Source organism: Schistocerca piceifrons, chromosome 4, assembly GCF_021461385.2.
Source record: "Schistocerca piceifrons isolate TAMUIC-IGC-003096 chromosome 4, iqSchPice1.1, whole genome shotgun sequence".
NCBI classification, from domain to species: Eukaryota; Metazoa; Arthropoda; class Insecta; order Orthoptera; family Acrididae; genus Schistocerca; species Schistocerca piceifrons.
The window spans coordinates 404,565,707-404,593,427 of NC_060141.1; the positions used below are offsets into that span (position 1 = coordinate 404,565,707).

The 27,721-nt window shown below is 44.6% G+C and overlaps 1 protein-coding gene and 1 non-coding gene across 2 annotated transcripts in view; one reads left to right on the plus strand and one right to left on the minus strand.

Annotated features, from left to right (window-relative positions):
- LOC124794841 (UNC93-like protein) overlaps positions 1-27,721 on the plus strand; it is a 234,053-nt gene that overhangs the window by 193,726 nt on the left and 12,606 nt on the right. The window contains exon 6 of the mRNA XM_047258506.1: positions 13,253-13,520. Coding sequence (XP_047114462.1) covers positions 13,253-13,520 — 268 coding nt within the window. The remainder of the gene's footprint in view (positions 1-13,252; positions 13,521-27,721) is intronic.
- Positions 19,743-19,826, minus strand: Trnas-gga. Its single transcript is given in 2 exon segments — positions 19,743-19,777; positions 19,787-19,826. It is a non-coding gene; the product is annotated as a tRNA-Ser (tRNA).

The window sequence follows — 27,721 nt, forward strand, 5'->3', positions numbered from 1 at the left end:
GAGGCAGAACCATCTTTCATCAGAAAACACAACACACCCTCACCCTGCCCTCCAGTGAGCTCTCGCTTATCACTGAAGTCTCAAATGGCAGCTGTTTAGAATCAGTGAAATGCACGCTACGGGGCGACTTTCTCTGATTTATCCTTGAAGTAACCGTTTTGTAGCAGTTCTTTGTGTCACAATGGTGCCAACTGCTGCTCAAATTGCTGCTGCAGAGGCAGAACCATACATTAAACACGATGGTCTTCCCTCTCGGTAGTGCCACCGTGGCCGTCTGGGTCTTCTTGCGGCCATACATTACAGCGACCACCACTGCCAGTAATCACGTACAATGGCTACATTCCTACCACGTCTTTCCGCAGTATCCAGCTTCTTGTAGCTATGTTACACGACCTCGTTCGAGGTCACCACCTCCAATCTCAGAAGTAACTAACACTCACGACCGTTACATGCGTATTTAAAACAAACCTGATTTACACTCTCACAGTGACGCCGCTAACACCACTCTTGTGCGACTGGTGCGAGATTTGAATGGACATCATCTTCCAGTTGTATAAACAGGCCTACCACAATTCTTTCTTGGTGGTGTGATTTTTTTCCGTCAGTGTCACCTACTCAAAAACGCTCACTGCTCCCTTTGGAGCACTGTAGATGGTGTAGAACTGGTATCAGGCAGTTGCCTGACCATCCACTGCTGAAGAAGCTATGACGGTGAAGTGGCCTGTATTTGTCAGTCGGTTGGGCGAGTTCTGCGCCGTATGCCGGGTCGTATTGGAGACTTGAGAGAATGGCAGAGTTACCGTCTTCGAACATGCCAATAACCACACCGTGTATAACGTTGCCGCATTTGCTGCTGGATCAACGTGGATTCTTCAACGTGTCTACAAGGAATAATATACCACCTGCAGCCAATGAATATAAGACAAGAACACTGCTTGTAAAAAGGGCCAAGTCGTCAAGGACCGGAGAAGAGTGTAACGGCTCGTCAATGATAACAAGCTACCATTCCTACAGTTAACTGCTACCGTCAGTGAATGTAGATTCATATCAACCAGTTTCCGAATGACTATAGCGAAGGGAACTTCATCCACCGTAAATTTTTAGTCATATATCTCGCAAAATGTCATTGCTCTCTACGGCACATAAAGCTGCACGTCTTCAGTGAGCCAAATGATACAAGAAACAGGACAGTAGCTGACTCGAAGCATTTAGTTTGGTCCGTCGAGACACGATTTCCCTCTTTTCAAATTATGGTGGGAATCTAATGCACCGACGGCCTAACGAGGCGTATAATCCAAAGTGTTTGCAGTTCTGTGATGATTTGGGTATTTTTCTTCGTAACGTAACTTGAGCCCACTCATTTAGGTCACTGTGAAGATGAATCTGGGTGTTCGTTCAACGTTCTCGGTGACCAAGTTAGCCTTTCTTCCACATCTTCATAATGAATATGGCGTGCTCACACCTTCCTTTCGAGATGAAAACAGGTATGTCTTCAGGACTGCATGCATACCGGTACGACACTGGGGCACCATACCGCATGTCGACTGGCAGACTAAGTCACCCGATCTTAGTCCAGTAAACACTTTCTGGGACTAATTGGAGCAGAGGGTGAAACGATGCTTTCAACGTTCCCGCAGTTTGGTCATACTGCGGCATCTACTCATCTATTAATGGCTTCAGACAGATTAACATATACGAATAAACTTGCGGAGTCACTTCCTCTGCGAATTTTGAGATGATATCAAGGATAGAGTTGGCGTTACACGCTGTTAGAGTGGTGCCACCTGGGAGTGATTCGGTTTTTATCCTGCATTTTATCCTGTGCGCTTGTTTCTTTCACTGGTTTTCTGGTTTTTACTTTAGATCTGCTGCTTACGTATTATTGCAGATCTACTATTACAATTTTTAAGTAGCTGTCCATGTATTCTATGCTCAACAAGGTGAGAATACTATACAGTTATGTTAATGCGTTAGTCCACTACGCCTACGTATCTTGTGATAGTATATTGCAATTTTAGTAGATTTTAACTACGAATTACGGTATACGCTGTCACTTACATCCGTATAATTAAATGTTATTCGTTCTGTTGTATGTGTTATCTGAACTAGTGTGTTTTCATATGTTCTGTCATGCTTTTAAGTAGGTAAAAATAGTTTTCTACGTCTTTTATAAATTTTTAGTTCATGTTTCTTTTTAGTATTGCCATACTTTTGGTTAAGTTTTCAACTACTTGTCAAAGGTACAGAAAATATCCTAAATCTATTAAAAAAACAGGCAATAACACTGGATAGTAAACAAACAGATAAAAATTTACTCGAAATAGAACTAGTTCCTTCTCTGAACAAAATCTCGTGGTATTAAGTAATTTCCTGTATGAGTCGGTGACTATTGTAAATATTTTGTGAATAAAACCGTCTAGATCGCTACAAAAATTTTCATTATTTATTGCACTTATTCGGGTACTGCTATCATCAGCTATCTGCAGTTTAGGTTGGAAGGAACACAAAGAGGCGACCGCTGTTCGTTATACAACAATCTACAAAATATGTTAAGCTAAAAAAATCTGAAAACCTAATTTGATGAATATGCAACCACACTCGTTTGAATTGTGTTTTGTACTTTGACATTGAATGTTTACATTTTGAAGACTACATATCTGTGTTTCTATAACTATGAAAAGAAAGGAAAATATAAATAACTAGAGAACCCGGAAGCGCTTCACAACTGCTAAATATGTATGGGAATCAAGTATACGTCCTAATCTCCTCCTCCCACCGTCTCTCTGCCTCTCTCCTCCTCCAATTTCCCTCTCCTCCTCTCCCTTCCTATCTTTGTCCATTAACTTCTTCCCACTCCCTGTAATGCATCTCTTATTCCACACTCACTCTATCCAAGTCTTCCTCCCACATCTCCCTGTCCACATCTTCCTTCCAGTTGTTTATATCCATTTCCACCCCTTCTCACATCCATTTCCTCCTACCTTCTCTGTCCCTTCTCCATCCTTCTCTCCCCCTCTCGCTGATCTTATTTACTGTTATTGCAAACGCAACCTTGATTGGAAATAGAAGTCAAAAGGAATGGGTAAATCGGTTGGAAACATTAGTACGCGGCAGTTGAGAGTGACCTTTCCAGTTTCTGGATCTGCGAGGATACGAGCTTTTATGAGAGTATTTCGAATGGTTTTCAGCTACGATCATGTAGGACTATAAAGTTAGCCATAAACACAACTTTCCGGCTTTCTGTTCAAAACGACAGCGAAAAAGAAAACCACACATTCTCACAGTAAAGCTTAGCACGTTCTTTCATGTACCAGTTTTAATAGAAAGTGTTTAGTGTATAATTCTTATTCGATTTGCCTTCAAACGCTGTCTACGCTCTTCGTCAATCGCACTGACTTGACGACCGTGTAATCAGCCTGCAACGCCCGTATGCCGACCGATATTTCGACACCTCACTGGTGGCATTTTTTCCAAAGAAATAAACAACGAACTGAAATCAACTAAATGTTTGCAATACACCAAATTACCAAGAACTGACATCAATTCGATCTTCGCAACACACTAAAAATATGATCACCACCAATAACACACTGAAATATCGCTTTCAATTGTACTCTTTTTCATAAAATATCAATATCCAATGCGGAAGTGGTCGTTGTTATGTGAATATGGGACAGCAGAACTGTCAAACTGAATATCACATTTTTTTTAATGAAAACATATAAAAGCAGAATTGTCAAACCGACGCTAAGATTTCTTTCATTGAGATTTTCATACAGAAATACCACCCGAATTCCTGACTTTTCTGGCGGCGTTTCCAAAAATTTTCTTTCATACAAACCTTGTCCGACAATTACGAACACAACAACAACAACAAAAATCAGCCAAATCGGTCGCACAGTTCTCAAGCGTTGATCTTTTATACACATGGCAATTGATTTTTATTAATAGATTAATAACGTAACATTTGAGGGAACGTCCCGCATACTAGCACCATCTAGCAACTATAAATTACAACTCTGTACAAAATTGTTAGATAACTCTTAGTCAACGCCCCGATTAGGCTTATTTATACTGACACTGAACGTTGTTCAGCAAGTTGTAAGCCTTTTGATGAGTGTACTTTCAAAAAGATTGTTTTTAACTTTTTTACTTTTCTTTGTTGGAGCTTGTTGCTGTATAACAAACGCTTGTCGCTCTCTATGTTCCTCTAACCTTAAATGCAGATAGCTTATGACGTCAATAGCCTAAGCTGCGTAATAATTAAAAAAGAAAAAAAATTAGTAGTTATCTAGACGGTTTTATTGAGAAAAGATCTCATGGTGTTGAGAAAATTTAAGCAGATTTTTCGTGATTCCCTCTGGTTAGGACGCGTAAGTTCCCACGAGTGGGCGCTATGTTTTTCCGCGCCGCCGCGTTTACAGAGAGCGGCGGTCGCGGTCCACGGAGAGTGTGACCTTCTTCGGCGGCAAGCCGTTACCCTGCGTCCACCGGCCAGCGCGGATACCTCCAATTATCCTTGGCGAACCGCTAGGTCGTGCATTCTTCAGTAGGTCGCGACGCCGAGAGCCCGTTCCTTAATGTGCCCTAATTGGGAGATACTGGGCAGCTACGCCCGCGAACGTTGCTTTGCGAAGTCCCACGTTTGCCTCGCCCTGGCGCCCAGGTTGACCCTACGCAACTTTCCCCGAACACCGTTCAAGGCGAGTCCCCGTAGCGGGAACAATAGCTAACAACCAAAATGCTGGCGTTGTCATTACGTCAACGAAAACTGTACCGCTCTCCGCCGCGGTGTTCACTTTTACCTGAGCCCCGAGGCGAGCAAAACTAGGCGGAAGGGAACGACACTGCCACAGCGGATGACCGACATTCAACTCGACGCGTTCCGTGCTGATGATTGCCCACCGTAGTGTCTAAACTTCCGTCGCGTGTACTTTCCTTTCTCCGTTGGAAGTAGAAATTTAAAACGTCGCTCCTTAAAGCCAGCTGTTAACATGAATAAGAGTTTACATTTACATTTCTGAGGTCGCGTGAACGACAGCTAATAAACTACTTGTTAACAAACTGTTCGAAAAAAAGGTGGTTGCTACTAACCCAGAAAACACTCTACTGATCTGGCCGGCCGCTGTCGCCGTGCGGTTCTAGGCGCTTCAGTCTGGAACCGCGTGACCGCTACGGTAACACGTTCGAATCCTGCCTCGGGCATGGATGTGTGTGATGTCCTTAGGTTATTTAGGTTTAAGTTGTTCTAGGGGACTGATGACCACAGATGTTAAGTCCCATAGTGCTCAGAGCCATTTGAACCATTTTTGAACTCTACTGATCTCTCCATTACTAAAATTAGCCCTATATATGCGGTGCCTGTTCGGACATGTCCAAAAGAACAGACACCACATACAGATAATTAAGGTGACGACAGCCAATGATCTCTTCAGTGTGGATGCACACCAAGCTCGAAGTCTTAAGGGAATCCACTACATGGCGCGAGTAATGAAGATAATGGGCAAGGGGCACTACGTTAGTTGTGTGTGGCTAAGTTGAGAATTTGAGTCTGACGGGAGGAGTGCTATTGTAGGCCGTGCAATTGCGACGATCACAGTGTCTGGACTGCGACGAGACGACGGTCATCGGAAAATCCGCAGCCGGCTATAGCATGGAGCCTCCTTATGTCGCAACGAGACGACATTCATTATTCTGGTTATGTCGCCGAAGAGCAGCGGCATTCCTTTATCCAACAGTCCAAAAAAAATTTTAAAAATAAAAAAAAGGATAGCTCAGTAGTCAGTGCATTTGCCGCGTACCCGAGAGACACAGGTTCGAATCTCGGTCTGGTACAAATTTTTAACTTCCTCCATGCCGACTCATAGCCAATGCCTGTAACTCCTTTACATCTTACAAATTAGTCAATTTCCCTCGGCTCACAAAATTTAGAAAAAGCTGCAGTACACGAAAAAATTGTAATTGAAGTAATAATAAACTTTGTTACATTTCGAGAAATAATGAATTTACGACTAATTACTTTGAGAAAGGCTGTTTTCCAAACGTATCACGTCATCGGAGTGTATACTTCCGCTGGATCGCTTTTACAGAATGCATTAGCTCAACACCAAGAACTGCACACAGCAGAAGATAAATTGTCATATGAAACATTTGGCAACACTCATTGAATTCCTCGCAATGCGCCTAACACTGCAGTTGTCCTTACACATATTTCAAAATGGTTCAAATGTCTCTAAGCAATATGGGACTTAACATCTGAGGTCATCAGTCCCCTACACTTAGAACTACTTAAACCTAACTAACCTAAGGACATCACACACATCAATGCCCGAGGCAGGATTCGAACCTGCGTCCATAGCAGCAGCGCGGTTGCGGACTGAAGCGCCGAGAGCCGCTCGGCCACAACGGCCGGCTACACATATTTCCCAAGTGACTTTGGGAAATCTACTTCGTAATCTAAAGTACTACGGAAAACTTCTTATTTTTAAATTATGAACCACACTTCATAAAACAGTCAATTTAAACGCGATATAAGTTGACACGCATTAGATCGTACAGTCCGTTTGGAAAGTTGCTGTATACTGGAATACGGACTACGCTTGTAGATTACGTTGTAAATTCAAAACAAAATTGGCAGAACACCAGTTGGCAGAACTGTTTGTTCACAGATACGCGATTGTTTTTTAATTCATTCTACTGCTACATAGCATGTAACCGTTTCGTTCACCTGATGAAAGCCATTTAATGTGAAGGTTAATGTTCAGATGTTCGATTGGCTTTTAAATTATGATGCCTTTCGACAAGCAATTGATACACGGATTGAGTGCAGGAGGCACTTGCTGAAAAATTCCAGAAAACAGACGTGCATCATCGTAATGCAGCTCGTCGACTTCCTGAGAATTTGTGAGGGACAGGCTTAACTTTACGCACCGAACGAACTGGAAGACCACCTAAACTAAACGAACAGAAGTTATTGGATAGTTCTGACTCCATGCAACAGAGCCCAGAAAAATCACTGTGCAAGTTGGCACAAGAAAAAGATATAGGGCCTGCAAGCGCGCACAAAGCAGTTAGGCAAACATTGAAATTATTCCCTTGTAAAGTGAGAGTAGTGCAATAATTAAAAGATGGGGATCATGAAAAGCGAATCCGTTACTACAAATGATTTACATCTTTCACTGAGAGGAATACCATTAACATTCCTGATGTCACCTTCTACACAGAGGAGGCCTGGTTCCATCTCTCTCGCCATGTTAACACCAAACACACAACCATGGTCAACGGAGAATCCTCTTGCTGCGCTACAAACGCCATTGCATGATCAGAAAATTTGGGTGTGAGTAGCAATAGTCATACGGTGGATTGTTGGGCTTTTTTTCTTTTTTTAAGAAACCGTGAACAACTAACGTCATTGTTTAATTATCGACCATCTAATTACCATCTAAATGGAGACGAAATGAACTACTCATGGTTTCAACGAGTTGGCGCTACTATACAGAGAGCTGACAACACTATGCGTCATTTGGAAGAGTTTTTTTGGGAAACGTGTCACCTCAAAACACCTATGCCCCACCAGGCTGGCCTTTACTCCACCAGACTTAACTTCTTTAGGGGCGAGCAAAATCTGTGGTGTATCGCAATCGCCCACTTGAAAACTGAAATAATTGCTTACGTTTCAAATGGCTCTGAGCACTATGGGACTTAATTTCTGAGGTCATCAGTCCCCTAGAACTTAGAACTACTTAAACCTAACTAACCTAAGGACATCACACACATCCATGCCCGAGGCAGGCTTCGAACCTGCCACCGTAGCGGTCGCTCGGTTCTAGACTGCAGCGCCTAGAACCGCACGGCCACTCCGGCCGGCCTCTTTCTGCTTACGCGAGAAGCATATCACAATGAGGTCTGCAGAAAGTGTCTTGCAATAAAATAAAGCGCGTTCAGACTTGTTAGTCATTGCCAACATACGTTGTAACTGCACAGCAATGTTCCAAATACCCTTTAGTATAAATAATAACATGAAACAAAATTACATGCCGTAACAAATACTTAGAATATCTATGCATATAATCAAAAGGAAGTAAAATGCATTTGGACTCAATGTTCACTAGAAACACCACGACAAACAGTATTATCGAATATCGAATCACAACTACATTTGACTTACTATGTGGAGCGAGTGGCCGTGCGGTTCTAGTCGCTTCAGTTTGGAACCGCGTGACCGCTACGGTCGCAGGTTCGAATCCTGCCTCGGGAATGGATGTGTGTGATGTCCTTAGGTTAGTTAGGTTTAAGTAGTTCTACGTTCTAGGGGACTGCTGACCACAGATGTTAAGTCCCATAGTGCTCAGAGCCATTTGAACCATTTTTTTATGTGGAGCGAAGGGGATAAATTTTAACATCTGATGTAATTTTTTCATTATTAATGTAGCTGATTTGGTACTGATCACTGTAACAATCTAATCACACAGTTTCGTCATATGAAAATTGGAAATGTCAAATGTTCTAAGCACCAAATCTCACATTTGTCAGGAGAATTAAAAAAAAAACATTGGATTTCTGTTTATAGATAACTTGTTTCTATCCAAAAAAATTGACAAGCTATTCTGGTACCACGGAACTATGCTGCTCATCTCATCACTGCAAAAAATAATGACGCAAATTTTAAAATAAATCATTTATTAAAAACATTCTGGGTGCCAGGGATCTGACTAGTTCTAAGTGCCAACAAGAACACTTTTGCTTCAGGTGCCATTAATCCTGAGGCACTTCGTTTTGCTTGTAATAATACAAATATAGAAATACAGCAGTAATATTTAACTAGTAGAACTGTAGTCAACAAAAGTCATTTTTCATATCTCTGAAATTTTTTATAGGAGAATAACAAAATAAAATTCAAGAATACTACCTCTCAGTAATTGACTTCTGTTTCTTACACAACTACATTCTTGGGAGCAGATGTTACGATGTTTACTCTATAACTCCCTGTGCTGTTGAGGAAGAAATGGCAACATCGCCAAAAAGTCTTTCTGTTTTGCAACTGATAAAACATGGCTGGTTTCGTAGACGAAGCAAGGTATGGCATGTCAGCCAAGGTCTTTCCTCTTTTGAAGACACTGACATTTTTCCATTCTACTGCTTCACAGTAAAAAAAAAAATTAATAGCTATTTCAGCAGAATGACTACGGGAGACTTCGATCATACTGCATTTGAAGATATCATACGCTTGAGTTGACAATAATGTTTTAGCAGTATTTTTAAAATTAAAGAAGTGAGTGCTTGCATTGAAATTACATGGAATTGTTTCATAATTTTAGCAGATTCAGCAGTCTTGTGTCAATCTTGAGGAAGAAGGCCTTGCTTGCCTTTTATCTACCAAGCCGCCAAATCTGGTAACGAATGTCTGAGATATTTTCGTATTTAACGTATCGCGCGAGAACTTCGCAACTTTACACAGAGACAAAGCAGAAGAGACTCACGTGTTCTTCACTAATAGCACGAGGTGCGAGATAACAATAACGTTGTTTTCGTCGTTCTCCGTTTATGTCGCGCTCTTCGATGAAGACGTGTTTACAGGTGCGGCTTCTTCGTAATCCCCTGTCCTGTTTGCGAAATACTGTAATTGTTCCTTCTGAAGGCAGAAAAATTTACAAGGTACTTAAACGTAGAGCGAGAAGCCACATCTTCTTTATGACGTTCAGCTGAGATCGGGATGTCATTACTGCGACTGCTGTATGTTCTGTACGTCATCCTCATTTGAAGAGATACTTTGGCAGCATCCACAATCCGCAAGCAATGTTATCTCTCTGCCAACTCAGATGACGACAGTATATTTTAATGTGAGTCTCACCCAGCATTGCAGGGCGCTGGTATCTAAGTAATGTTCCCTGTTCTGAAAACAAAGTTCTGTCGGCATAGGAGCATAATGATTTAGGAAGGACGTGACCATGGTTTCGTTAAAGAATTGCCCAGCATTTGTCCGAAGTGTATCAAGTACACGCATCCGTACAGGAAATTGAATCAGACTCTCCTTCAATCCTGGTTCTACTGCCTTAACTACTGCGACAACTTAATCTGTTCACCGACGTCCTCATAGCGTAACTGAATTTTTTTTTAGAATTTTCTCCGAAAATTAGACGTTAGCCCCACCCTGAAAATGAAAATACATATGAACTGTTTTTCTGTTTGCAAAGTCATTAATATACCGAACCTGCCTCGGATATAGAGGGGTGGAACCTTGAAAAAATTCAGTCGTTATAGCTTAGTAGAATTCAAATACACTTTACAGCAGTGTTCACATAACACAGCAACAAGTTTCGAAAGTGTGTTACATAATTTTAAAGCGTGTGTGCTATGTAAATAATTCCAAATGACGACTCAGAAGACGTACAAGCTAAATGAATAGTTATTTTGCATAGGACAGTTTCAGCGTTCAAAATACAGCTGACATAAACGTAGTAGTAATGAAGATATAATAGTGTATTACGCCAAATAAAGATGGGTGAAAAATGGAAATACGTCTTGGTATAAAAAAGTTACATAAAAGTACAAAGTTGTTGTATTTTACAAACAAAGAAAAACTACAATATGTGAGCGATGCACGCTAACAATCAGTTTTGGTCCCAGGACACGCTTAGGTTACAGACATAGCTCTGGAGAGTAATGAGTTTTATGATTTCTCCAGTTGTCTGTCGTTTGTGAGAAGAACGAAACAAAAAATGTTTTGTATTCGCGCTAAAAAGGTCCACAATGCCTTAAAAATTCAATATTGCTGCCCCCGTTTGAACATTATCGTAATTTATTTCGTGAATAGCTATTTCGAGCTGTTCCGGTAGGGCAGGAATCTTCCCTTTCCTTTTCTCGTGCTATATTTCTAATCTCCCTCAATTCCCTGTGACGGGTGGTCAGCTTTATATATGTCCTTATCTATTCCTGGCGTATCGTATATAGCCTGAAGGCGTCCTTTTTTTCTCCGGAGCCAACAGCTGATGAGTTCGTGAATTATTTCTAGTCCAGCTGGACCAATTCGTCTTGAGTTTTTCAATAACGGTCTTGCGTAATAGGATGGATTCATCACATCTATGCACTTCACTCTTGCGTGTATTTATTTTTTTTATGGGGATCAGTAGATGACGCGACACCACAGACCGATAACGTCGTCAGCACGGTGGAGATTCGAGCTTCAAGAAAGCAATCAAAGCAAGAACTGAAAAATTAACGGAAATTCCACGGGAATATGGGAGTTACAAAAACTAGACAACAAGAGAACACAGTGGTAAATAGGGGTTTTCATCAACACGTGAATTTTTACTGAACCTGTTTAATCGCGTGTAGTACAACGCGCTAGATGATGTTGGAAGACTTGTTGCTATGAAATATGCAAATAAAAAATTTCCGACACACATTAATTGGCTTCAATAACCTAGCATCAAATAGTCACATTAGAAACCCTTGGTCTACGCTACCACAGCCGTAAAGTCGCTGTACAACGCAGAACGAGAGTATAGCGATCTTCAATACATTCGACATCTCCACTAAATCTGTATGAACTGAACGACATATTGTAAACAAAATACACGGACGACATCTATACCTGATGCCACCTACGCCACAAGTCAACGAAAATACACTACTGGCCATTAAAATTGCTACACCAAGAACAAATGCAGATGATAAACGGATATTCATTGGACAAATATATTATACTAGAACTGACATGTGATTACATTTTCACGCAATTTGGGTGCATAGGTCCTGAGAAGTCAGTACCCAGAACAACCACCTCTGGCCGTAATAACGGCCTTGATACTCCTGGGCATTGAGTCAAACAGAGCTTGGATAGCTTGTACAGGTACAGCTGCCCATGCAGCTTCAACACGACACCACAGTTCATCAAGAGTAGTGACTGGCGTATTGTGACGAGCAAGTTGCTCGGCCACCATTGATCAGACGTTTTAAATTGGTGAGAGATCTGGAGAATGTGCTAGCCAGGGCAGCAGTCGAACATTTTCTGTATCCAGAAAGGCCCGTACAGGACCTGCAACATGCGGTCGTGCATTATCCTGCTGAAATGTAGGGTTTCGCAGGGATCGAATGAAGGGTAGAGCCACGGGTCGTAACGCATCAGAAATGTAACGTCCACTGTTCAAAGTGCCGTCAATGCGAACAAGAGATGACCGAGACGTGTAACCAATGGCACCGCATACCATCACGCCGGGTGATAGACGCCAGTATGGCGATGACGAATACACGCTTCCAATGTGCGTTTACCGCGATGTCGCCAAACACGGATTCGACCATCATGATGCTGTAAACATAACCTGGATTCATCCGAAAAAATGACGTTTTGCCATTCGTGCACCCAGGTTCGTCGTTGAATACACCATCGCAGGCGCTCCTGTCTGTGATGCAGCGTCGAGGGTAAGCGCAGCCATGGTCTCCGAGCTGATAGTCCATGCTGTTGCAAACGTCGTCGAACTGTTCGTGCAGATGGTTGTTGTGTTGCAAACGTCCCCATCTGTTGAATCAGGGATCGAGACGTCCCTGCACGATCCGTTACAGCCAGGCGGATAAGATGCCTGTCATCTCGACTGCTAGTGATACGAGGCCGTTAGGATCCAGCACGGCGTTCAGTATTACCCTCCTGAACCCACCGATTCCATATTCTGCTAACAGTCATTGGATCTCGATCAACTCGAGCAGCAATGTCGCGATACGATAAACCGCAATCGCAGTAGGCTACAATCCGACCTTTATCAAAGTCGGAAACGTGATGGTACGCATTTCTCTTCCTTCCACGAGGCATCACAACAACGTTTCACCAGGCAACGCCGGTCAACTGCTGTTTGTGTATGAGAAATCGGTTGGAAACTTTCCACATGTCAGCACGTTGTAGGTGTCGCCACAGACGCCAACCCTTGTGTGAATGCTCTGAAAAGCTAATCATTTGCATATCACAGCATCTTCTTCTTGTCGGTTAAATTTTGCGTCTGTAGCACGTCATCCTCGTGGTGTAGCAATTTTAATGGTCAGTAGTGCATCACGGGCTCAATATGTTCACTTGAGCCCATTTTTTAATTTCGGCCCTTCTCTACAACTACTTCTGGACATCGATTTTGCGTGTAAGTTCTTGTAAAATTGGACATCTAAAACCAGATCTTGCTACTGGTTACGAATTCACTCTTATTTTCTACCTGCAAACAGGATCAACAATTATGTCAACTAATCTCTTCTCTGCTCTTTGCCGTTGCAGGCGTACGTGTCGTGCGCGCTGGGGGTGCACAACGTGGGCTTCGTGATGATCTGCTTCGGCGTGGTGAACGCCATCTGCTCGCTGCTGTTCGGCTCGGTGATGAAGTTCGTGGGCCGGTTCCCGCTGATGGCGCTGGGCGCGCTCGTGCACGCCTGCCTCGTCGGCGTGCTGCTCATCTGGAGGCCCAACCCCGCCACGCCGCTCGTCTTCTACGCCATCTCCGGCCTGTGGGGCGTCGGCGACGCCGTGTGGCAGACTCAAGTCAACGGTGAGTGCGCGCGAGTGTAGCCGCTACAGCAACAGCTTTGTACCGGACACCCTGGCGAACGGTGCACACGGCAGGATGCTAACATTGCCGCTTTCTCGAGGTCCCGCGCAGCTACAGGGTGTTTCCGTAAGAGCGTGCAAAAATGTAACTGGACACAAGGAATGCTCCACTGCACAATTTGAGAGAGGGAACCTGGTGTCGGAGAAGCCAGCTTAAGGAGATATTGAAGTAAACCTGTCTACAGCTTTGTGTAGTATTACCGTTTTCCACCGTATTTATAACTAACAAGCGTTACACGTACTGTGCTGTTTATTTACATGTACACTCTTTCCTGCCAGGGAACAAGGAGGACGAGACCGATTACTAGGAAGTAACGATGCAGGTTTTGTTTGCTTAACTTGTCCATAAGACGGCTCTGTAATATCTTATTTACGTTGTGCCATGACCCGTTTCACGTGCAATACGAGTACTTGTAGTGGGGTCCGTTGCAAAACGTTCCAACATCTCCTCTTCAAAATAGGACGTGTCCGAAAGAACAAAAAAATGGTTCAAATGGCTCTGAGCACTATGGGACTTAACATCTATGGTCATCAGTCCCCTAGAACTTAGAACTACTTAAACCGAACTAACCTAAGGACAGCACACAACACCCAGCCATCACGAGGCAGAGAAAATCCCTGACCCCGCCGGGAATCGAACCCGGGAACCCGGACGTGGGAAGCGAGAACGCTACCGCACGACCACGAGATGCGGGCCCGAAAGAACAGACAACATATCCATATAAGTATATAGTTCTGGCAATACCAGCCATGACCTTCTTCTTCTGTGCGGATGCACACATATTACCCGAACCCTTGCGAGACTTGGTAAGAATGTCTTCCACGAGTAATGAGTTTGTTGGGTAGGGACACTACGAATATAGTGTGTGGACAAATAAGGTGAGAATGTGGGTCTCGCGGGAGACGTGCGCGAGATAGTCCCTGCAGTCGCGCTATCCTCTGTGCCCTCGGTGGCTCAGATGGATAGAGCGTCTGCCATGTAAGCAGGAGATTCTGGGTTCGCGTCCCGGTCTGGGCACACATTTTCACCTGTCCCCGTTGATATATATCAACGCCCGTCAGCAGTTTACTTAACTGCTAAGGTCCCCCTAAGCTTACACACTACTTAACCTAAATTATCCTAAGGACAAACACACCACCCATGCCCGAGGGAGGACTCGAACCTCCGCCGGGACCAGCCGCACAGTCCATGACTGCAGCGCCTTAGACCGCTCGGCAGAGACTAGGAGTTTTTGAAGTGTGGTACAGCAGAAGAACAGACAGATCCGACAATCAATGGAAAGGTACTGAATTGAATCGAGCAGAAATGAAATTTATGGCATAAATTCACTGAAAGAAAGAATCGGTTATTAGGACAGATCTACAGCCGTCAGTACAACTGATAACAGAGGAAACCGAGGAGTTTAAAATTTGTAGAGAAAGACCGAGGCTTCCACGTAAATAGGTTCAGATGGATACAGGCAGCAATCGTCACTCTGGAATAAAGAGGCTTGCACAGGAAAGACTGTCTTGGAGAGATGCATAAACGAGTTTTCTGGCTGAGGAGTATAACAAGAACAATAAATACTCAAAAGTGTAACAATTGCAGCACTTTCATATAATGTTATGGATTTTCCACACTTTTCATGTTTAATAAATTCATATTCTCATTTTTACCAAACCGAGTGCTGAGTAGGGCGTAGATTCCAATCAGTAATATCTCTAAGTTCACATTTCCTTCTGTCAGAGAGTTTACGACGTTCGAGGACAACCTTATTGATTCTTCTTGCTCCTACAGCTTTATTTCTCACTTGAAATTCTTTTATTTCTTTCATTGCCTCTTCGAAGTTCACTGTCTGTCAGAAAGTGTCCGGACACACCTGTGTAATGCAGAACTGAACATCAGATGCCACGGGAGGTGGACCTGCCAGTATAAAAGTACTTACGGGGTATTCAGCTGTCAGTAGAGAAACAGTAACGGCAGAATGAGTAGGACAGGAGAACTCAGTGCACTAGACATTAGACGTCAGCTCACTAATAAGTCCACCAGGGACATTACAACCCTTCTAAAGCTGCCCAAGTCGACAATTAGTGATGCGACTGCGAAGTGCAAATGCGAAGGAGCAACCACAGTTTCACCATGACCAGCGGACCTCATGTACTGACGGACAGTCACCGTCGAGTGTTGTCGAGGGTGCTTGCAAAAATTGCCTGTAACCATCGGAAGAAATCACTCGTGATTTCAAAAGTGCTACGAGCATTCCAGCTAGAACGATCACTGGGCGTGTAGAGAGTTAAAAAGAATGGGAAATAATGGTCGAGTAGTTCCTCCTAGGCGACATATCTCTGTAGTCACTGCTAAGTGATGGTTGACGTGGCGTGAAGGAAGACGCCACTGGACAGTAGACGACTGAAAGCGAGATACTTGGAGTGATTATCCAATGGAAGGGTTTGGGTTTGGTGAATGCCTGGATACGTCCCATCACGTCTAGTGCCAACAGTGAAGTACCGAGGAGGTAGTGTAACAATATGGAGTTGTTTTTCGTGGATATTATGTGGTCCCTTATCATGCTTGAGAAAATGCTAAATGCGGAACGATATGAACACATTTTATAGCATTGTGCACTGCATACAGTAGAGGAAGAGTTCGGAGACGATTGTTGTTGTATCAACATGACAATGCATCCAGTTATAAAGCATCATATGTGAGCCAATGGTTTGTGGACAATAACATTTCTGAAATTGATTGACCTGCTCATAGTTCCGACATCTATCTAATGGAACACCTTTAGGGTGAGTTAGAACATCGACTTCACTCCGTACTCCAACGTCTAACATCCTTCCCTACTTTTGGCTTTTGAGGAAGAATGGGCTCCTATGCAGACATTCTGACGACCTCACTGAAAGTGACCCCAGCAGAAATCCGTCATAAAGGTGAGATGTGAACACACGCCATACTAATGTCAGCTCATAGGTTCTAGATACTTTTAAACATTTAGTATACCTTCAATGGGAAAACGTTATTTACTGACGTTACAATGACTGACAAATGGAATATTCTTAGAAAACGTAATAATAATGTCCGCCTACTCACTTTAGGAGCGCTTTTACGACGCCAATGTACATTTCGAAATCACAGTTCCATCATGTGATGCTGAAAAGCAGAAAAGTCGTCCTGTGGAAGTTATAGTGCTTTCTTAATGGCAATCTACGAAACTGTGGCGGAATAGTACAGTACTAAACACCGAAGCGCCGAAGAAACTGATATAGGCATGCGTTTTCAAATACAAAGATATGTAAACATGCAGAATACGGCGCTATGGTCGGCATCGCCTATATAAGACAACAAGTGTCTAGCGAAGTGCCGGCCGCGGTGGTCTAGCGGTTCTGGCGCTGCAGTCCGGAACCGCGGGACTGCTACGGTCGCAGGTTCGAATCCTGCCTCGGGCATGGGTGTGTGTGATATCCTTAGGTTAGTTAGGTTTAAGTAGTTCTAAGTTCTAGGGGACTTATGACCTAAGATGTTGAGTCCCATAGTGCTCAGAGCCGTTTTTCCGTCTAGCGAAGTTGTTAGATCGGTTACTGCTGCTACAATGGCAGATTATCAAGATGTAAGTGAGTTTGAACGTGGTGTCATAGTCGGCGCACGAGCGATGCTACACAGCATCTGCGAGGTAGCGATGAAGTGGGGATTTTCCCGTACGACCATTTCACGAGTGTACCGTGAATATCAGGAATCCGGTAAAAAATCAAATTTTCGACATCGCTGCGCCCGGAAAAGATCCTGCAAGAACGGGTCCAACGACGACTAAAGATAATCGTTCAACGTGACAGAAGTCCGACACTTCCGCAAATTGCTGCAGATTTCAGTGCTGGACCATCAACAAGTGTTAGCGTGCCAACCATTCGGCTTTCGGAGCCGAAGGATCACTCGTGTAACCTTGATGACTGCACCAAACAAAGCTTTACGCCCAGCCTGGGTCCGTCAACACCGACATTGGACTGTTGATGACTGGAACCATGTTGCCTGGTCGGACGAGTCTCGTTTCAGATTGTATCGAGCGGATGGAGTGTACGGGTATGGAGACAACCTCATGAATCCATGGACCCTGCATGTCAGCAGGGGACTGTTCAAGCTGTTGGAGGTTCTGTAATGGTGTGGGGCGTGTGCAGTTGTAGTGATATGGGACCTTTAACACGTCTAGATACGACTCTGACAGATGACAAGTATGTAGGCATCCTGTCTGATCACCTGCATCCATTCATATCCATTGTGCATTCCGACGGACTTGAGCAATTCCAGCAGGACAATGCGAGACCTCACACGTCCATAATTGCTACAGAATGGCTCCAGGAACACTCTTCTGAGGTAGATCTCCAACCCCTCGTACTCTTACGGTTTTGTGGACAGCCCTGCAGGATTCATGGCGTCAATTCCCTCCAGCACTACTTCAGATATTACTCGAGTCCGTGCCACGTCGTGTTGCGGCACTTCAGCGTGCTCTCTGCGGCCCTACACGATATTGGGCAGGTGTTCCAGTTTCTTTGACTGTTCAGTGTAGAAGAATATTTGTAGATTGTTGTTGAAAATGACGGCTCTATTTTTGTATATGAGCTCACAACGAAGCAGCAACAGAATAGCTACTGTGGCTACAATGAAATTAAAAATGAATTAGGTTTAACAGCATGTACTCGTTCACTGCGAAATATTCGCGTGTGCGAACGTGCGGACAATTGCACGGTGTCGGAGACGCCCGCAAAACAAATTCTAGCTGCCACAGGGACAGGATTCCCACGGGCGCGCCGCGCGCCTCGTAATGAGCCTGCAGGGCGGGGCAGGAGTGTTTCTCACGCCCCGCCTCTGGCAGACCTTGTGCCGCTCACCGCCGGGTCGCAGCCTGACCCGGGGCCTGACGCGACGCCCACGGAACTCCGCCCGCCCTTACTTTGCGTTTTCCGCAATCGCGCTCCGTTCCCCTTTCGGCGATTACCACAGAGACTGCTCTGCTCTGACCTTCGGGCCTGTTTCGCCTTTTACTTCATTTCCTTCTCGGTGCAACAGCCACGGAGATCATTTACACGTTTCGTACACTTTATATACGCAGTTCAAAATTTGCAATACTTCGCATGTCCCACACACGAATTAAAAAAATCTGTAAACTTTACGAGGGCTGTCTCCTCCTCCCCCCCCCCCTCCCCCCAGGGTTTGATCGGTCACTAAATTAAAACCACACTGAAATTACGATCGATGGTGACTGTTCAACGGAGGTGAGGGTATCATCTGCAGTGGTCCAGGGAAGTGTGGTAGGTCCGCTGTTGTTCTCTATCTACATAAATGATCTTTCGGATAGGGTGGATAGCAATGTGCGGCTGTTTGCTGATGATGCTGTGGTGTACGGGAAGGTGTTGTCGTTGAGTGAATGTAGGAGGATACAAGTTGACTTGGACAGGATTTGTGATTAGTGTAAAGAATGGCAGCTAACTCTAAATATAGATAAATGTAAATTAATGCAGATGAATAGGAAAAAGAATCCCGTAATGTTTGAATACTCCATTAGTAGTGTAGCGCTTGACACAGTCACGTCGATTAAATATTTGGGCGTAACATTGCAGAGCGATATGAAGTTAGACAAGCATGTAATGGCAGTTGTGCGGAAGGCGGATAGTCGTCTTCGGTTCATTGGTAGAATTTTGGGAAGATGTGGTTCAGCTGTAAAGGAGACCGCTTATAAAACATTAATACGACCTATTCTTGAGTACTGCTCGAGCGTTTGGGGTCCCTATCAGGTCAGATTGAGGGAGGACATAGAAGCAATTCAGAGGCGGGCTGGTAGATTTGTTACTGGTAGGTTTGATCATCTACGCGAGTGTTACGGAAATGCTTCAGGAACTCGGGTGGGAGTCTCTAGAGGAAAGGAGGCGTTCTTTTCGTGGATCGCTGCTGAGGAAATTTAGAGAACTAGCGTTTGAGGCTGACTGCAGTACAATTTTACTGCCGCCAACTTACATTTCTCGGAAAGACCACAAAGATAAGAGAGATTAGGGCTCGTACAGAGACATATAGGCAGTCAAAAAATGGTTCAAATGGCTCTGAGCACTATGGGACTCAACTGCTGTGGTCATAAGTCCCCTAGAACTTAGAACTACTTAAACCTAACTAACCTAAGGACATCACACACATCCATGCCCGAGGCAGGATTCGAACCTGCGACCGTAGCGGTCGTGCGGTTCCAGACTGTAGCGCCTTTAACCGCTCGGCCACTCAGGCCGGCTATAGGCAGTCATTTTTCCCTCGTTCTGTTTGGGAGTGGAACAGGGAGAGAAGATGCTAGTTGTGGTACGAGGTACCCTCCGCCACGCAGCGTATGGTGGATTGCGGAGTATGTATGTAGATGTAGATGTAGAAGCTTCGCGCAGATGTGTTGTGCAGTGTCTCTAGTATGGCCGTCGATAGTGTTACATCACACTTTCCAGTCCCGAGTGCACAGTGAGCAGTAAATGTGCTTGGAAAAATTGTCTCCTGACACCCGCCAGGTTAGCCGCGAGAGCTAGTGCGCTGCTTCCTGGACTCGGGTAGGCGCGCTGGCCCCGGATCGAGTCCGGCCGGCGGATTACCGTCGTCGGTCGGTGAGCCGGCCAGCCTGGATGTGGTTATTAGGCGGTTTTCCACATCCTACTAGGTGAAGACCGGGCTGGTCCCCACGTTCCGCCTCAGTTACACGACTCGCAGACATTTGAACACGCTCGCACTATTCCATGAATTACACTCAACACAGACAGCAGGAGTACACTAACTCCGTCTTGGGGGGTAGGGGTGGCGGCAGGAAGGGCATCCGGCCACCCCTTCCCACTAACCTTGCCAAATCCGTTCCTAACACTGCCGACCCTGCGTCAGCGCGGGACATAGCACCAGTGAAAGAAAGAAGGAAAGAAATTGTCTCCTGACAAGTGCCAAGTGCGTGTTGTCATTCGATTTCTTCACGCTGAGGGGCTTGACCTAGTTTCATGCAGTCCACATAACGTAACTATCAAGTGTGACAACAAAGTGTGGTAATGGTGTGTGGATTTTGAAGCAGGATGTACGGAAGTTCATGAAGCAGGCGGTAAGGGAAGGAAGGGGGTGTCAGACAGGGATCTCGTTCAGCGATTGGATAAGGTGATTCGAGAGAATCGTATAGAAGGGCAAATCAATATCGGAGGACACCACTGGTAACTGCTTGTGTCCGACACTTGCCAATGCTCCGCCGTCGTCTCTGCTGACAACATAATGCGACGTGATCTGAAGATGATTTTTGAGAAAATCGAAACCGGTTACCATCTGACGCGTGATTTTTAGTTTTTAATAAATCCTTGCGATCAAGACTGGTTAGTATTTTAATTAGCTATCAGATCGACGTCAGTTTCTAACGATGTTTTCAAACTTTATTATCGGCGAATATTTCCTGATCAGTCTCAGTAACTCTCCACCCCGCCTTAAATCCCAAACCACTCAGCCGAGATTTATGGACTGATGGAGTAATAAATAGTATGGTGTTCCATCTAGACATGAAGTTTGTTGCTATATGTCAGCACTTCTTCCCACCGTCCCTCTTCCTTCCAGCTATTTTCTTACATAATAACGCGAATACAGCACTGCATGATACAAAGCGAGCGAGCTGGCGCAGTGATAAAACACTGGATCCGTATTGGGGAGGACGTCGGTCTAAATTCCTGTAGGGAAATCCAGGTTTAGGCTTCCTGTAATCTCACTAAATTGTTGAAGGCAAATTTCGGGGCAAAATCTGTTCGCATCCTTCCCCAACCCGAGCTTGTGTTGTGTCTCCATTAACCCTGCATTTTCAGAAGCTGGTCGGGCACCAGGCGTACTCTCTACAGCGAAAGAACAACATTGGTCAGTAACGCAGCTTAAACAGCTTGCCAGACACACTGAATAGCGTTTTAGCTGCGAAGTATTGAACTTGGCAAGCGCGTAACGAGCACCAATCACTTGGGGGCCGCCACAGTTGTTTCTTATTGGCACGCAACTAGAGTCTGGTGTGCGCAGCTCGCATAACAGCGTGCCGTGCGACCCGTGATCTGGGAGGACGGCAGGTCCGGGGCTTGGTGCGTGTTGCTGTTGCTCCTGCTGCTTTCTCTGCAAGCTGTTTCAACTTTCTCCGCCTCGCGGCGTTTGCAATTTTTCTCCGCCTTTGCTTTCGCGCCTCTGAACTGTGGGCGCCTCGAACAGGTGCGAATTGACACAGGCGCCCCCTAGAGTTGCTAAACAACTTGTTATGCAGTCCTCGTTTCCCTCCAGGATCTGTTGACTCGGCACATTCTTTCTACCCGAATGAAATCCGTCGTTTCTACCATTTTTCATTCCGAATGCCTGTGTTTACGCCTCCGTGTAGCTCTTTGCCGGAACAGCTACTTTCTACAAGTTTTCCGGTCTTTTCGACCACTTTCACAGTGTCATTTTCCTCCATCACACCGAAAATTGAACTTTTCTCCTAACATAAACACGAGGGGACCTCAAAAAATAGGTTAAATATTATTGTGGCAGGCAAAGTAATGTTTTTGAAAGCTACACTGCACTCCAGGATGCCACAAGTCTACGACACTATTTTTCAACATACTCGCCAAGTCTCTGTAAACAACGTCGGAACGTTTTACTGATCGTTCAATTCCTCGACAGTAGAAATCTGGTCAGGAAGCTATACGAGAACCGCTGTGTGGTCGTTGGAAAATCCCCCATCACCCCAAATGTTCTTTGAGCTTGCCGGAAAGGTGGAAATCGCATCGTGCAAGCTCTCGACTTCTCGGTTACAATGACTTGCGTCTCTGCGGCTTTGCTCATATTGTTGACACCATTTCCCTACAGCTGGGCTTGACACTGCCTATGGTCCATATACTGCCAGAATTTCTCGGTGAATCTGTGTGCAGTTTAGACAGTTTGCCCATAAGAATCATATAGTCCCGCGTACTTCAGCTTGGAAGTTAGTTTTCAGTCGCTGCGCCATTTCACAAGCATACTGTGTTGCACCCGTTACACGTACCGCAACAGAACTGTGTTTGCAGCAAACTAGAACATGTGCTCTACTGTGAGAATGCGCCACTCTTGTTGCGCAACGGCCTTAGTGTTGGACGATATGTGAATATGTTGCGTTTCCTCGCGATTTCTGTGCTACCTACATATTTGTCAATGCGACTGTTATACTTTTGAACATTGGAAATTTGTGGTAATGTCTCATGGAACCAAACTGCTAAAGTCATCGGTCCTTAAGCTTACGCGCTAATCTAACTTAAACTTACGTAAGGACAACACACACACACACACATGCCCAAGGGAGGACTCGAACCTCTGACGGGGAGACTTCAAGTATTTATTGTTCTTGTTATGCTCCTCAGCCCGAAGATTGGTTTCTGCAGTTCTCCAAGACAGTCTTTCCTGTGCAAGCCCCTTCATTCCAGCGTGACTATTGCAGTCTACGTCCATCTGAACCTGCTTACCTGGCACCCTTGGTCTTCCTCTACAAATTTTAATCTCCTCGGTTTCCTCCATTATCAGATGTATTGATGGCTGTACATCTGTCCTAACAATTGATTCTTTCTTTCAGTAAATTTACGCCATAAATTTCATTTCTGTTCGATTCAATTCAGTACCTTTCCATTGATTATCCAATTTGCCCGTTCTTCTGCTGTACCACATTTCAAAAACTCCTAGTCTTTTCTGGTCTATATTGTTCATCGTTCTCATCTCACTTCCCACATAAGTTAAACACTCCAGAGAAATACTTTAAAAAAAGACTTCCAACACTTACATTTATGTACGATGATAACAAATCTCTCTTTTACAGCCAAGCTTTCCTTCATTTTGCGTCCCCCTTACTTCTGCCATCGTCAGTTATTTTGCAGCCAAAACGGCGAGACTCTTCTAGCGCTTTTACTTTCATCTCGTAATAACATTACTTGAGGAGCAAACGATTTAATTTAGCTGTTCTTCGTTGCTCATATTCTACTTCTCTGTATGTTTTATAATATTTTTTCAAGACTGTATCAATTCCTCTTACCGGGACCTTGGGCCATCGTTAGATAACTTAATGTTGAACAGATACTCCACGCATCTTCAGCGAGAATCCGTAGCTGTATAAAGAATGCTGTACAAAGATATATTTGTACGGCATTCTTTACACAGCTATGAATTCTCTCTGAAATTGTGTGGACTATCTGTTCAAATTAAGTTCTGACGATGGCCTAAGAAGCCGAAAGCTGGTTCATAACGAACTAATAAATATTATTGAGGAGCATTAATACGTCGTACTCAAGTTACTAATATGTCTACGTTCCTCCAAGAACCGACGGAATGTTCCATAAATATTAACAAATTAAAACAATTATCCGTTTGACTCAGGTTTTTTTCGCCCTCGAAACGCTTCGTGAGAGAAAGTAAAAGTGACAGACGCAGATAATAGTACTAATTTGTCGTTTATGGTTTCTGACACATTTGCTGTGCCGTCAGCAAATCTAAAAGTTTTTATTTATTTCCCCCTATCTCTAATTCTCGAAATTTCTCCCTGCCTCACTCCCGTTTCATCTGCTGCCTCCTTGCCTCCTTCAACTTTACAAATCGATATTCCCGCTGTCAGTGCACCTATTGCTTCCATATGCAGCTCTTTTGTTGCAACAGCTGATGCCGCCTTGTTTTTCTGTTGCTCATTAATGCAAAAATCTTACCACTATCGATGCTGTCTTTTGAAGTGTCACTTTTTCTTACACTGTTCTTCGGCTTCATATCCCCAATCGCGGAAACAAGCGGATGTCTCTGGAATTGAAAAAAAGAAAAAAAAGGTCAAATTTCAGAGCCGCCAGGAGCTGCTGCTGATATAAACGTTTTGTAACTACCAGTTTCGATTATCTAATCACATTCAGGTATCATAAAATTAATTTCAACGATCATACTGTGGCCTCAAATAAAATAAAAACCACCCCGCATCACTGCGTTTTACTTCTGACGTAAGGCAGTTTTTATCTTATTTGAGGCCACAGTATGAACGTTGCCATAAACGCAGTTGTAATTAATTTTGTGTTGCCTGAATATGATCAGATAATCGAAATCGGTAGTTAATGAAGATTGGTTCAATCAGGAGCTCTCGGCAGTTCTGCGCTCACGCACTATGATGTTTGTGGAGAACGAAAATCTCGTACCAATATGGATTCCTTAAGCATTGATGTTGCACAACACAGCTTGCTCTGTTCGTCCATGAGATCCAGAGCGCCGTAGACGAAAACGCTCAGGTGTGACAGTGGCTCAATTTTGAACCGTATGGGAACGTGAGGGAAGGCATATTCGTCGTTAGAGTTGTCGTGGACCACGTCTGACCACAACAAGAAAGGATCACCGTATTATGCACCAAGCTCGTCATAACACCTTCACATCTGCCCCTGCCATCCGAGAACAAGTAATGGACTCCCTGAGACATTCTGTTATTCCGCACCATTGGTCGGAGAGTTGGGCCAGCCGGACTAGGGAATTACCAACCTACTGTTAGGCTGCTGTCAATGCCGCAACACAAAAGGCTGGACTTAGAGTGGTAAAGTGACTGGAAAGCATAAAATGCTGATGAATTGCGACACACTGCATTCATCGACTAATCGCAGTTCTGCATTTCCCCGGATAAACGTCGTTGGCAATTACGGTGGCGATATGGAGAGGAGTCCCGTTCTTCCAATGTTTTGGAGAGGCGCAGCGCTGTTAGTCCTGGCTTCCTGCTGTATGGACCCATCGGGTATGACTTCATGTCCCGGCTCGTAGTGCTTGAGGAAACCCTGACCATACAACGTACTTCACGGACATCCTGTATGCTCGAGCTTTCCTCTAATTTGACAGTACCGTGGTGTCATTTTTCAACAGGACAATACCAGTCCACTCACGCCACGTGTCTGTATGAACTGTTTGCGTGATACTGAGGTACTCCCTTGGCCAACAATAACACCAGATCCGCACCTGATAGAACATGTGTGGGACCTGCTCGGATGTAAACTCCTTTTCAGGGCCAGTGTCCAGGATATTAAACACCAGTGACAACTGTTGTTGGTCGAATTGCCTCAGGAGCGGATACAACGGCTTCATGACACCCCTCAAAACCATATCAGTGATTACATCCAGGCCAGAGTTGGTGCCACGGCATACTGATAAGTTGCTCATATTACCAAGTTCTTGGTAAATTTTTCTCGAGTTTGCAGTCATTGAAATTACATCACACACCCTCGAAACCGTGAGGTTCTATTTCGTGTTCTCCTCCCTTTCTGGGTGCCTGCCTTCTTGTCAGGCAGTATATTATAGTAGACGTACTCTGTCGCGTCTGAGGTGAGCTGAGCCGATTGCGCTGCGGTGCAGGGCTGTGTACGGCCAGCCGTCGACCCCGCACCGCCCGGGGCGACGCCAACCAGCGCGGCGCGCCTGTCTCAGCCAGCCAGGGGTCGTCTTTTTTAACGGTGCGTTTCTTGCGGAACCGGTTTCTAAAATGGCGTCCGCGGTCGGCTTTGCTCGTTTTTGCCGATACACAATGGTACCATTATACCGGCTTTTGCATGAGCCATTCAAGGAGTCTGCTCGTTGGAGTCACGCATGAATATCACAGCATCCAATACACGCCAACAAGCAGGAACACGTCCCGCTTAATAGAAATAAACCACACGCTCTAGTGGTGGGAGAGAGGAGGGTGGGCGCAGACAGTTTGCAGAATAAGACGTAATACTACCATTCGCTTCGTGGTTAATCACGTTTATTTTCGTAGCAATAAAACAGCGAGATCGTAGAAAAATGGTAACATGAAAAAAGGAAATACCGCTGCTAAAAACTAACAAATACACACTATCAAAGAAATTAATCTGAACAAATGCGTATGAGTGCTGACAGCTTTTTTCTTTGCATAACACTGTTCGTAAAACGCGATTTGCATTTGGAAGTGACCGTGTTGAAATCTGTCTGCACCCTTACTATGGTATGGTTACGGAGATTTTTCTATGTCCCTTTAGGCGAATCCGGTAAGAGCTGGAACAGAGATTTCACAAAGCAGTAATTCAACTGTTCTTATACCACGTCTCCTCGTTTTCGTTGTTTCGATCTCACTGTTTCTACGTATTTCATACGTACAAATCTTCTCCTTCATGTACATTTTTTAGTCTCTGTTGCTCCTCCCTTCCACACTAATCACGTACTGAGTCCTTAGCACACTACAGTCAAATTTTCTTCAGCTCCCTTGCTTCCACGGATAAACCCAAAAGACTGAAATCAACCACTTAATCACCTCATTCTGTGACAATATACAGCTGTCACACTAGAACAACATTCCTCCAAAGTCTTAAAGTGTTGGAAACATTTCTTTCCAGCACAGGGAAACTGAGGTATACATCGACAAGCCAAAACATTGTGACCACTGCCCACCGCGACGCTGGATGCCGCGTGTTGGCGTTACGGGCACGTGACGCGATAACAAAAGTTTGTAATCGGAGCGCGGGATCACCCTAGCGAAGATATGGGCTGCAAATCGGGAAATCCGAAGAGATGAGCGACTTTGATAAATGACAGATTATTATTACGCAGCCTGTTAACGAGTATTTCGAAAATGGCGAAGATGTTCGAATGTTCACGTGCTACTGTCGTGAGCGTCTACGGAAAGAGGTATAAGGACAGAGAAACTACCAATAGGTGCTAAATGGTTGGACCTCCAAAGCTCCTTACAGAACGTGGGGCTCGGAGGCTTGTCTGCTCTGTAAAGTAGGATAGATGGTGATCTGTGGCATCTCTGCCGAAAGAACACCATGCTGCTGCACGCACAAATGTTTCGGAGCTCACCGTTCGTCGTACAACGCTGAACATGGAGCTCCGCAGCTGACCACCCTTACGTGTTTGTACGTGTTTGTGTGTGGACACAGAGGCATTGTCAATTATGACTGCAGTGGGCACCGGATCATCCGGATTCGACCGTCGATCAGTGGCAACGTGTCGGCTCTTCGGATGAACCACATTTTTGCTACAGTAGGTCGATGGTCGTCTCCCGCCGGAGGTTCGAGTCCTTCCTCGGGCATGAATGTGTGTGTTGTTAGTAGCATAAGTTAGTTTAAATTAGTTTAAGTAATGTGTAAGTCTAGGGACCGATGACGTCAGCAGTTTGGTCCCTT